Source organism: Homarus americanus, unplaced genomic scaffold, assembly GCF_018991925.1.
Source record: "Homarus americanus isolate GMGI-L3 unplaced genomic scaffold, GMGI_Hamer_2.0 scaffold37713, whole genome shotgun sequence".
NCBI lineage: Eukaryota > Metazoa > Arthropoda > Malacostraca > Decapoda > Nephropidae > Homarus > Homarus americanus.
Genome location: NW_024743588.1, coordinates 439,593 through 452,549, shown reverse-complemented (window position 1 = coordinate 452,549; position 12,957 = coordinate 439,593). Strand labels below are relative to the sequence as shown.

The 12,957-nt window shown below is 39.2% G+C and overlaps 1 protein-coding gene across 2 annotated transcripts; it reads right to left on the bottom strand.

Annotated features, from left to right (window-relative positions):
- Positions 1–1,398: 1,398 nt before the first annotated feature.
- LOC121877186 (dynein axonemal assembly factor 10-like) lies at positions 1,399–6,865 on the bottom strand. 2 transcript variants are annotated; one of them, XM_042382797.1, is made up of 4 exons: positions 6,599–6,865; positions 6,322–6,391; positions 3,202–3,372; positions 1,399–2,959 (listed from the first exon to the last, which is right to left on the bottom strand). In XM_042382797.1, the coding sequence occupies exons 1-4, from the start codon at positions 6,728–6,730 to the stop codon at positions 2,268–2,270; spliced, it is 1,065 nt and encodes a 354-aa protein (XP_042238731.1). In that variant the 5' UTR covers positions 6,731–6,865; the 3' UTR covers positions 1,399–2,267. The 2 variants fall into 2 exon arrangements, with proteins under 2 accessions (XP_042238731.1, XP_042238732.1); XM_042382798.1 differs by having other exon boundaries at positions 6,616–6,733.
- Between the last annotated feature and the right edge of the window lie 6,092 nt (positions 6,866–12,957).

Here is a 12,957-nt window from a genome sequence, read left to right as displayed (position 1 = left end):
CTGTTTATCTCTTCTTTATTCCTCCATAAATTTAAATTTTAATAGTACTGCCTGAGAATCAGGAAAATCCGAAAATCCGGACCGACCCAATCCCCGAGCAGTCCGGATTTTTGGACTTCTACTGTAGTTTCTAATTTGATCTGATACTGTTATTTCATGGTAATTCACATCATCCATATGAATTACAGTATCTTAAATACTGTATAGATACAATACATTCTTAAAGGAGAGAAGATGTATACATCGTATATTGAACATTAAAATTTTAAGGAAAATAATAATGCATATATAGGTAGTAAAAATGACTAAAATAAAATCACAGCTTGTAAATATCACTTATAAATCAATAAATCCACAGTGGTGATTACTGATTACATATTTGGCTTTGAAACCTAATTTTTCTTTATCATGTTGTATATCCAGGATTACTGGGATGGGTAAAGGACCAGTGTGTGCTCAGGTTCATAATGATACATCAGTTATGAATTCTTTCAACAATAACAATTCTTTTCAACATTAAGATACATAACATTATACAAACTAGGTTGATAAGTCAGATCCAGAACATGAACTTTATTACAAAAATCTTTCGAGTACTATACCCCGTGACCTTCAACCTGTGGCATACGGTAATTCACTTTTTTTTAATTTAACACATCCACCACTTATCAGCTTTCTAGCCATTCAGGCAGTTGGTAGGTTCTTTGTTATGACCTTCTTATTGTTCAGTGTTAGTACAGGTGGAACAGGCATACTCAGAGAAAACCTGTGATGTTTGGTAGTGAGGGTCACGCTAGATAACTCCTTTCTCACATCTGGCTCCAGTCATGGATTGAACCCTGGACACAATGGTGAGAGGCTCAGGCATTACTGCAGCACTGCCACAAGTCATACAAAGTTCATAACTGTTCTAATACATAACTTCTGAAATTTTGCAACGAACATTCCTACCAAGTTTCATCGCAAAATTTAAAACAGCATTACCCCCTTGTGTACAGGCTCTCCTCTGAGCTGAATACAATCGTCTGGCATTAGCCAAATAAAATATTAAAAGTGACGTCCCATAGTGAATGGGTTGACGCCCGGAGTTTTAAACATGCTTTTCCGTTGAAGAGGGTCGTTGTGTTTCAACCTGGGTTAAAAAAAATTAGTCTTGAAGGACACAACAGTACAGTACTTGACAGGGTGGTGTGGCAGTAAAATTAAGTAATGTCAATAAAATTAATTTATAATATTAGAATTAGTTAATTTTACCGCCACACTACCCTGTTAAGTACAGTCTCTCCTCGACTAACGACGGGGTTCCGTCCCGACGACCAGGTCGTAAGTCGAAAAGGCGAAAATAATACATAGAAATTCTAAAATGGGTGTCTCTTTTTCTTCTCGGCACCACGAGAGCTCTCACTTTTACGCTTGCCAGCCATTTTAAAGGGATTTACGAACGAAAATTTTGTCAGTGCACAGCGCGATCACTATCGTCGGGACTCGAAAATACGTAATGTGAAAAATATTTTATACGACCGTGGCCGTCATATGTCCGGGCTGTCGTAAGTCGAATGTCGTAAGTGGGGGACAGACTGTACTATACTACGGTGTCCTTCAGGACTAATTTTTTTTTAAACTCGGGTTAAAACACGACGGCCCTCTTCAACGGAAAAGGGTGTTTAAAACTCTGGGAGTAAGGATCCCTAAAAGTATTACTTCTTCACAGATATCTTGACACTGGATACATTTTTCTATTACTTCATAAAGAATTTAAAAAAAATATATAGTATTTGGATACCCTGAATTCTTATCCCAGGAGATTCAAGCTCAGTGCTGCAGTCAGGAAAGATTTTTACAGGCACCATTTTATTTGTGGTTCTGGATGTGGTTCTTGTTTGGAGGTTGATGGCTACAAATAATCGTCAAAAATCTGTGTCCCTGAAATCAATTGATAATGATTTGATAATCCTAAAAGACATAATGCAATGAGACTTCAGATTCCACTTAGAAGTCATAATCAAGACACACTTCAAGCTCACAAGGAGTCCACATAAAGCAGGACATGATGCAAGCTACTATGACACAATGGCTGGGAAGTACTAATGTGAAGTTTTTGATCATGAAATCTATATCTGATACTGTATATATTTCCTCCTGAAGTGACTGAAGAAAGAGGAGAAAAATATACACAGGATTTGAGAAAGTGCAACAAATATTGGAACTGCACAGATACTGTATTCACATTTATATTATTGATAATAATACATACCAATAATTTATCTTCACACTGTGTTCAGCTTGGTAACAATTACAATTCTAATAGCCTGATCAAGTCCTGAACATACACTTAATCCCATTTTATCTGGACTCCAGTCAAAGCTTGTAATGGGCTGATCAGTAAGGGTGGCATTCTGTAATGGTTTGGATTCTCCAACAACACCAATTTCTGACCCATCATCCAATTTCTTGGACCTTGAATCAGGATATGAATACTTCCACAACATGACTGAGCCATTACCTCCAGTTGTGACAAATATTTCACGATTCTGAGGTAAGTGTCTCCCACACCACACAGTTGACTTGTGACCTTTATTAACCTGTTTAGCAAAGCCCTTTTCTTCGTGGAATGTCCGAAGATCATATACAAAGAATTTTGATTCTAAGGTCGTGGTTAAAAGTTTATTCATCAAGATATCTTTCCGGTCAAACTCAAGAGAGCAAACGCCATTCTTCAGATTTGTTTCCCACTTGACAGCCATCGAGCGTAGATCAAACATCTTCACATCTCCATTGTCAAATCCGGCACAAAGAACTCTGTCATCATTGGAGTGTGAGTTTCCAAAAGCTACGCTCCAGCAGTCGCGTCTCTGTTCACCATCCTTTGGTTCAATGGTAATAACAGACCGATCTTTTTGTCGGGGATCCCAAACTTTCACCAGCCCATCCCGGCTACCTGTGGCGATCTCTGGAGCACCTGGTGTTGAAGTTGACACATTATTATGAAGGTGACAACAGAAGGTCGGGAAGTAAGCACTGGGATATACTGTATACAGTATATACTGTATATATAAAATTATTATTGTAATTTCCTTTTTTTCTCAATAATTTTCCAGTTTTCAAAACTTATAATCAAATCAAACTTTTGTCAGACCTGTAATCATAACAACAATCATAATCAACTGGTGTAATCATTCCCATGTCTGAGTGGAACTATACCTTTGCCAATATTGAGCCCAGCAATTCCATCGATGGCATTGACGATCTCATTGTGAGCTTTGACTGAGTACACAGGTAGTTGAGGAGACTGTAGGTCAATAATTTCCATCTTCCCCTCAAAGTCTCCTATGGCTAAGTGTCGGTCCTCCAGAGTTGATGCCCCAAATGTTCCTGAGGGGCATTGGTGTAAAGAAATATACAGGGTGTCTCACAGGTCATGCATCATACAGAAATTATTGATTGTTTTCTTTTTTAGATGATGGAAACAACATTTCAATGAAGATGACAAAGAAGTTAACATGAGAGGAAAGAGTCAATTTAATATTCATGTATGGAAAGCCATTTACTATGTCATGATCGTAATGACGGCTAACCTGTTAAATTAATGATCCATATTACGCTTACACGTCCACAAAACCTTCTGCGTCTCCCAGTGGAAATGTCCGCCGTTCTCTCTGTTTCCTTGATGACGTCATCGAGATGTCGTATGTTTGTTGACCGAGTTGTAAACTCTTTCTGCTACCGAGACCCTGTAAACCTTTTTTTTCACCTATGATTAGCAGAGACTCTGATAATCATAGTGAAATTGTGGTAGGGAGGTTAACTGAGGAATTAGTTAATATTCTGAAGGGAACCTTTTGAATCTGCTCCTCGGGTTTGTAGCAAGGCGTTGCGTGTTGGGACCTGTTGCCATCCAACCTTTTGTGATCAATTTAATTCTTGCTTTTGATAGCTGAGTCAGAGCATTGTTTGTAAAGATAATAGTAGGGAATGAAACTGAGTTCGTAGTCTCAGTTTCAAAAGTCAGAGTGTTACAGTAACATAATTCAGTGTAATGGTTAAGTAGGTGGAATCCGTGACTCTGGCGTGGGTGGAAGGCGGTGGGCAGTTCAACCGTCAGTAAGCCGCCACGCTTCCCACCCACAGGTAGGTCATTCCACCTTCTCCGTGTTGTTGTAATTCGTCATTTTTAAGTGATTTGGCTTGATTAATAGTTTGATTGTGCAAGTGTTAAAGTAACCTAGTTAATGTGCTTTGAGTGAAGTATTTTATGTCCTTAATGTCCCTTGGAAGCGTTGAGTTCGTTATAAACAGTCAGTAAGCCGCCACGCTTCCCACCCACAGGTCCCTATCGCAGCCTAGGCCGTGTCTGTAGCGTGGATGACGCATCCACTAGTCTGGGAAGATGTCTAAGATCCAGTAGAATCCGGTATCCCGTGAACCCCGACCGTCAGAAGCTCCTACCACCTATAGGCCCCATAGCTGGCCAGTATTCCCCCAACGCTATGCCACCGTGGTGAACCCGGATCGTCAAGCCCCACAAACAACTGCCAGCCCCATCATTGGTGGATGAGTACAGCACATAACTCAGTAGGGCTATTTGTGTGGTGGTGTTAGCCCACCAGAATTATTGGAATGTTGGAAGGTGTCACTTGGTGAGGAGACTCCCATGGCGGCCGCTGGAGCATTGCCCCTGGGGTATTGAGTGTTGTACTGGCAGGTGCCACAGGTTTTAGTGGTGCTATGGTGCTGTGAGAGTTTGTGTGTTTTGGTGTGTGTACACCCAGTAGTGGTGCAAGTAAATTGAGCCTGAGGGCATGGTACCAGGAGTTCCTATTTTGGGTGCATACAGCGTCTTTTCTGTAACCATTTTTGTGTTTCAATAAACAGTGTATTTGTATGTATGGGTTTATGATTTACCTACAGTATTCACCGTTGTTCTTTCCCTAATACTCGATACTATAATTACATGTACCCATGGGCCTTCCTCTCACGTCATGCTACCAGGTCAGATTATTAACATAAGTTGTTTTAAGAGTGCCAAGCCCTTAAAGGGAGGCAACTTGTGTTGCGCGCTCTTACAACTACACACAAAGAAGAATTGGTAAAATTTCACTTATGCACCAGTCTTTGTTTGGATATTAAAAATATGTTTTTCCGATGTTATTTGATGAGTTTCGAACGAATTTGATATTCATTTCACCCGGAAATCGATAGTTTTAGATACCCCCCCTTACCCATCAATCTTAACAAAATTTTTTTTTTAGTAAATCACATAAATAAAATGTCAACCAACCAACAAAACCTAACCTAACCTTACATTAATTTTCTGATGAAACTCTGCAATTTACGTAAAATAATCTTTATCACAATGTCGGCACAGCTCTTTCCACCTGTTCAGGCATATCTGGTTATTCTGGTACCAAAAAATAAAATCTCTGCTCCCGACGCACCCACACATTGTCCATTGGCTAAGAGAAAAAACTCTTGCCCAATTATAAGTCTCCTATCGCTATAGCTAATAAGAAACTCCCACTGCACATGCGCCATAGACCCTCAAGAAGCGAACACGGAGGTAGGGAGTACTGAGTGATGGGTGGTTAGACCTTCTCTGCGAGACGTAAACAACAAATGGCGACACTTGTGACTGACCAAATCTAATAATACTGAAAAATTAATATCTCGGTAATCCTTAAATTCCTTCGGAAATATAATAGAAGAAAAAGGTCTTAAAATTGTCTAAATGTTATGAAAAACATACTAATAACAGCGAGAGAAAGACCGGTGCAAGACTGAAATTTCACCAAAGAATTTAATCAAGAACACCCATAATTAATTCTTTTGCAACTGATCGGTGTATAGCAAATGCCTCAGTATACATGAATATTTAACTATTTCCTCGTGCATAGGTTTTTCATCATTGATTTGTTATGATTTCCTCACCTTAAAAAGAAACACATTATTGATCTTACATTGTATAACCATTGAAACACCCTGTACTTGTTATCTCTTTGCTGGGGAAGACATCTACTGCATAAAACTGTAGTCTCTAAAATCACCTGAATTAATACAGGAGTGAAAATTTAACATTACTTATCTATAAATAAACTGAATAAGCAGACTGTTACTTTTTACATAGTTGAAATAACAAGGAATGAAGAGCAAAAAATCTGGAGAAAAAAATTACCATAACTATTTGGATACATTTCATGGAATTTACCCCAAAATCTTAAAGTGATATTGGGCACATGTACTCTAACAGAATCTAGTTGGAAAAAATAATGGCTGACAATAAAGCCTTGAGGAGTAATAACCAGTGATAGAGGGAGATGCACATACCACATTTCAACGCCTTAGGCCGCTCTACATCATGAAGCAGCTTGAGATCTCCCTCGGTCATCTCATACACCTGCCAAAACAGAAGAATGTAATTTAAAAACTATATTTAATAAAAAAACATAAATTTAACTGAATACTGTATTGACATCTCATAAGGAATCATTTCTTCCATCAAACACGTGAATACTTTACAAGTAGCAATTCAGCTCAGTTACTTTACAATAGAGTGGAGAATGCATTTTGAAAATCCTTAATACGTGAGACCAGAGCCAGATACCTGCAGTGCCCCAGTACCTTGGGGATGACTGCCAATGGCCACCACTTTGGCAGACCGAGGAATCCATTTCACGTCAAAGGCACTGTAATTTAAACTCTTCTCGACGTAAACTAATATCTGGGGTTTCTCCATGACCAGCAGAGTGAGTGGAGACAAACAAGCTGTGAGTTTCCTTAGTTCCCCAGGTGAGTTTGGTCAATGTGCTCCTCTTGAACTCTCTGGTAAACACTAGTAGTATAGACGACTGAACTCCCGTTAGGCCAAGTAGTCTTTTCCCAGGACGAGGACAGCTACTGAGGACTGAACAAGGACGAGAGGTTTATTTTCCAGGATAAAGAAGATGGATGGACTGATAGGTGAAATATATTGGGGTGGGTGTGTCTTCATTTGATTCAGTAATAATAATGATAACATCAATAATAATAATAATAATAATAATAATAATAATAATAATAATAATAATAATAATAATAATAATAATAATAATAATAACACACCAACCACCCGAAATGCTAGTAAAGCAAACAAGTGGTGAAGTAATTAATAGCAATAATGTATCACTGAACGATACTATTATATACATTTATTTCCTGATCCAATTTAGGCCGTCACTTGTTTCTTGGTTCTTTACCTTATACGTTGCCATAGAAACAAGATGACGCTCTTTATACAGAAAATGGGAACTGTTAAACGGGTAACTAAATAGACCAAACTAGACTACAAATAGCTGCTTTTCGAATTGTCTGTTGTTCCAAATTATCTATATTTAAATTATAGAATATACTTGGAAAATTTGATAAGTCTTTAAATAAGAAAATGTTCCTTAAAGTTTATGTCTCTCGTTCGTCCCCATCTGGATTATTTACTGCATCAATCAATGAGAGTACAGTCCTCATATCTAAGGGTTGGCGACACCACAATCCTCTACTCCAAGCGTTTTCAGGCTGTTTTTGTCAGTTATTCAGGGGTTTGTATCTCTCTGGGGAGCCAGTTTTTAATTTAATTCATCCATCCCAGTCTCTACCTTCCCCTGACACTCCTAACCCTCAACTTTGCCCATTGATATTTCTGCTATTATCCCTTCATCCATAATTATATAACTTAAGTATCTCATCTCATTTTTATTATAGCACTATATTCCAAAGGACTCCAACCTTTTTTTGGTGTCTGCTGAAAGTGTTCACCCTTCTGACACAGTTGGGACTCGAACCAAGGACATTATCATGGAATGCACAATTTACCACTCCTCACTGTACAGTATATATGTACACCAACACCCATTAAAATTTATAACATTAATATACAGCATATGACTCGGGTTAATATTATTTTAGGTGATGAGAAGTAATTTATAACATAAAAGCCAATAAATCAGTTTCTTGGCATTAATAAGTCCATTGCGGCATGTTAGAGTCAGAGTCAGACCCCATTGGGCCTGAATTCACAACAGTGATTTGAAACCGCATGGAGGTTAAAACAATGGATCGAGCGAAGATTGAAGATTGTTTGTATTCAGAACGCTGGCTTGAGCCAATACAAAGATTCAAACCGGGTTTGAGATCGGAATTATCGATCTTCGCGTTAATCCAGCCTGGAGGCAGGTTTAGCAGTCCATCCTTCAAGCAAGTCAACATGAATTTTAACAGAGCGCGGTTTTCGGCGACATCGTCAAAATGGAAATTTTGTAGAGAGAAGACTGATTGTAGATAGACAGAATCCTATCAATTTTATGATGACACGCAATTTAAACAACGATATACTCCAACGTCGCCTTCTTCACACCATAGGCGGCTTCCACAACTCCCTCAATGGTTTCATACAACATCGCAGCACAGCACACTCCATTGCTTCCTTTTATTGCAATCAGACTGCCCGCATCTCCGTCTTCCTTGATATCAAGGGAGTCTTTGATACAGCTCAGCCTGCCCTCATCTTAGCTGAACTTCGCGGTTAGGGGTTAAAAGGAGACTTCTTCAATGGATCGCCTCTTACCTCACTGGACGTCTGGCCCGGGTTCGCGTTGAAGGCTCTATATCTCCTATTCAAGAAATGAACCTCGACACCCCTCAAGGTGGAGTCCTGAGTCACACCTTGTTTAACACTCCCATGCACTCCATTGCATCTCTCCCGTGGCCGACAGAAGTTGTCCACTCAGCATATGCCGACGATGTCCTCCTCCAAGCCCCTGACTACTTCAGCCTGCAGGAAGCCCTTGATCTGGTCTCCAGAGAGTGTGACTCACTTTGTTTTCTTCTTTCAACTGCGAAAACAAAAGCCATGTGGCATTGTCGTGTTGTACCTCCACCCCCTTCTCTTATCAGGAACGCCCTTGGACTGGGTTAATGAGACAAAATACCTGGGTGTGTATGTAACTCGCACACGTTGTCAGCTCCCTGAAGTGCGCTATCTTCGAGACATATGCTTTTGGCGTCTCGCTCCCCTCTCTACCATGTGAGGGGGTTCCCTTGGTGCCACCATCCCTGTACTTCTCACCATGTACAAGTCCTTTGTCCGTTCCTGTGTCCGTAGTAACATTATGAGATGTTCTTATTACCACCATGCTATTGTACTATTCCAGATGTTACTAAATGTTACATAATAGTTCCTTGAGTTAAATGTATAGTATATATCAGGTGCCTAAAAGAGAGCTCAGGTTCTCAACTGGCTCAGCCACGTTAATATTGTCATTATTATCCACTCTGAATCTGTGTTTTTCTGGCTAAATAAACTGTTTCAATTCAATTCAAATTCAATTCTGGCAAGTTAGTAATGCTGTACCCAGACCGGAACACTCAGCATGTAAATTTTGTGATAAACCTTTAAGGCATACACCTGAACACTATATCATTGAATGTGACACTGTCAAAGACTTCAGGCCACCTGACTTATTGTATCATGAACTTTGTAATTACTACATTAAAGCTGGGGTGCTTGAGGACATTCTTGCTGTTTATCCGAAATTTGTTAGCCCACACTGATTAATCTTTAATTAGAATATGACGTCCAATGTATATGAACCACTGTATTACATGGCAGTGAACAGTGACATCACCCACATGAATCTGACCTTTATATACTGTTAATGAATATGATGCATTTCTTTGTGTATGAGCCTCTGTCCTGCGTGGCAGTGAGAAGTAATACCACCCTCAGTGACTGAATTACTCAGAATAGGTAAACTGTACTCCAAGCTTTGTCAAGAAATTTGTTAAACTAAAAATCGGTGTGTTGGACGGTTGACCATAAGGAGTGTTACCCACACCCCTCCCTCGACCATAAACCACCTCCCCATCACTCCTCCCTTTTCACATTCCAGTAAGAAGAAAATAAAAGGTAAAATAAAAGCATATTGTTACAAAATCACTATATGCACTGTATCTCCCTATGAATGGTCATCTTAATCACAGTTACAGTCCTTAATAAAACACACACACCAAAGAAAAACTTCCTTTGTGGCACCAAATACTATTTCCTGACTACTCCCAGGCACTGTTGCCCGACTGCTTGTCCCAATTTAGAATTATTTTCACTTCAATTTATTTTCAATCTCCACAGCGGTTACTGTTGTCACTATGGACTGTCTTAGGTAAAGGCCCAATACTACACTCTCTGGTTAGCCTATGGATGGTCAATCACAGCCATGAACACAACTCATTTAAAATTTTCTGAATAAACCTTATAGCATGGTAATGTTTTTGTGGCTCTTAAATTCCTTTGGTTTAATACATGACCCGTACATCAGGGTCAGATAAAAAGTTCTAAATCACATGTTAAGTGATACACTTTAATACTACAACGAGACAATGGAAGAGAAATTTCGAACCGGATATACTTCCATTATTAACAAGAATTACCAAGAACGTTTATGTTTTCTGCCTCGTGTTATACACCTTTTTCTTACAACTCTTTTGGAAGGAGAACTTATCGTTTTTTTTTCATTCACCAAATAATTTCTTCTAAAAAAAATGGTATGATTTCGACGTTTCGTTACAATATCATTGCTTTAACAAGGTGATGATATACTGTGTATAGTTAGCCATCAAATTTCTGTCATAAAAGAAAACTAAAAATTTCAGGGAGAACTCTTATCGTTATTTTGATTGATTATTGGTTTTATTTGCAATATATCACACGTATGTACAATAAAATACAAAGCAAGCAATTATCATATACAATAATACATATAATATTACTCAGAGGATCACACAAATAGCCAGAAAACATAATTATTGTCATTAATATGAATCATTAAACGTAATCCCCTTTATGTATCAGAAATAGGTGGAAAATTATTATATGTGGTGAATTTCCCTTTCACAAGACTACATATACTTTATTTAGATATGCTTCACTGCTCTTATCTTATATATGTTCAGGAGAGAACTTCGTGTTTTGGGAGAAAGTGATGTGCTTGAAAAAATGTATCTACGACAAATTAGAGAAGCAATAAAGTTCTGAATTTCAGTCATAAGTCATTAGCCTGGTTACTTTATCGGGAAAATTGCCATAGTGTTTATGACTTCGGGATCAGTTGAAAATTAGCTTTCCTGCTTATATCATCTGATGATTAAACACCGTAATACTACCTTTTATTTATATTTTATTTTTTTTCATGGGTTAAGGTGGGGAAAGGATGGAAAACATGCTGGGGCTCAAGGCACAGCCAGATACGAAGGATAGAGAAGTCACGACAGATAGACGTGGGGGGAAAGGTTGGAAAAGAAGTTTAAAGAGTTAAACAGAGGGGGATTACACCCTCTGATATATTATAGTTTGTTGGCTAACTAAGCTAACCTAGGAATTGGGATGAGGTTGCACAATAGCTACTTTGGTTGACAATGACGAGTTTGATTTTACAATTACATGTTTATTAAAATCTTATTACTGTACTACGTTATGGACTCACTGGATTGTGACTTGTTAAATGTGATCTTATATCATATGAGTTTTAAACTAAGGTGGATCGTTGTGGCGGACATAGATAGGTCGAGGGTTGGGTTGTAGTACGGGCAGACTCCGTGGCCACCAGGCGTGGGGTCGCCCTCCGTTGATGTCTTTCCAGCGTCGGTGGTCTGGGCTGTGAGGGTCGTTTGTTTTATTTCTCAGGTGGATGGTTTCCACTGTCTCCTGGTAGGGTGGCACTTGGCCACTGGTTGACCTCAGACACTTGTTTTAGAAGCTCTGTAGTTGTTGTAGTCTGGTCTTCCCGAGTGTGACGAGTGTAGAACACCTCCTGTAAATAACATTCCTCCTGTATGGAGCAGAGTCGTTGTGTTCTAGACAGTTAAACAAGAGAAACACAGTAGCAAAACAGCAAATCTTAATATGCTCTCTATGAATACCTCTGCTGAAAATAGTGAGTCAGAAAAATGGGATGTCTCCCTGGAAACAAATGACAATCAGCCGGAGGACCAGCACTCGATCCTTTTATAGGAGGAGGAGCATATAGAGGTGAAAAAAAAATAAACAAACAGGTAGCTTGAGCATTAGATCCCATTAAAGGAGAGATGATATACGGTGACACAGTAAAGGAGGGAGGATACAGTCGTTCATTAGGACTTCTTGGTCAGAAGCTGAAACACAGATTTGTATCACTGAGATACAAAAACACATCGGGCGATAACAACATACACACAAACGCAGTAGGTAGTAGGCAGCTACCAAACAGGGAGGTACTACCGCCTGGGAAGATATTGGAAGCATAATGTATTGTCTAAAGGTAGACCCTGCTGCCACATGGCATTACGAAAATTGTGACCAAGTCCCAGGTTGCTGATCTATCTTTCTGCCTCATTTACACACGATTGCAGGGTCTCAATTGTCTCTCTTGATATTGACAACACAACAAATATAAATGTACAGTACTCACTCTTGATCTGTTTTATTCATTCTATTTTATTCTCCTATGTCAGTTGATATTAATATTGAAGCGGGGCCTTCTCGGATGGGTCCCATTGGTCGGGAAGGTTGTGGACCCCAGGGCCGACCTGATCATCAAGTTACTGGGGTCTCAACTGACGCCACCGCAGTTGCTGGAGGATCGGCTTTTTTCACACTTCATTTTTCCAATATTCGAGGCCTGAGATCCAATTTTCCTTCTGTGGAGCACCATCTATTAACCTCTTCCTCAGACCTCTTACTACTTTCCGAACTTTAATTGACCAAAGCAGCTTCACCCAAATCATTTAAAGTCTCCAACTACAACCTTTATACCCCTTCCGTTCTAAAGGAGGTGTATGCGCCTACTGCAACACATGTATACCTATAGATCGAATCACGGATCTTGAATCTTCCCTTTATGATGTCATCTGGCTCAAAATATCTCTACCAACTGTGACATAGACAGGATCAGTAACAAT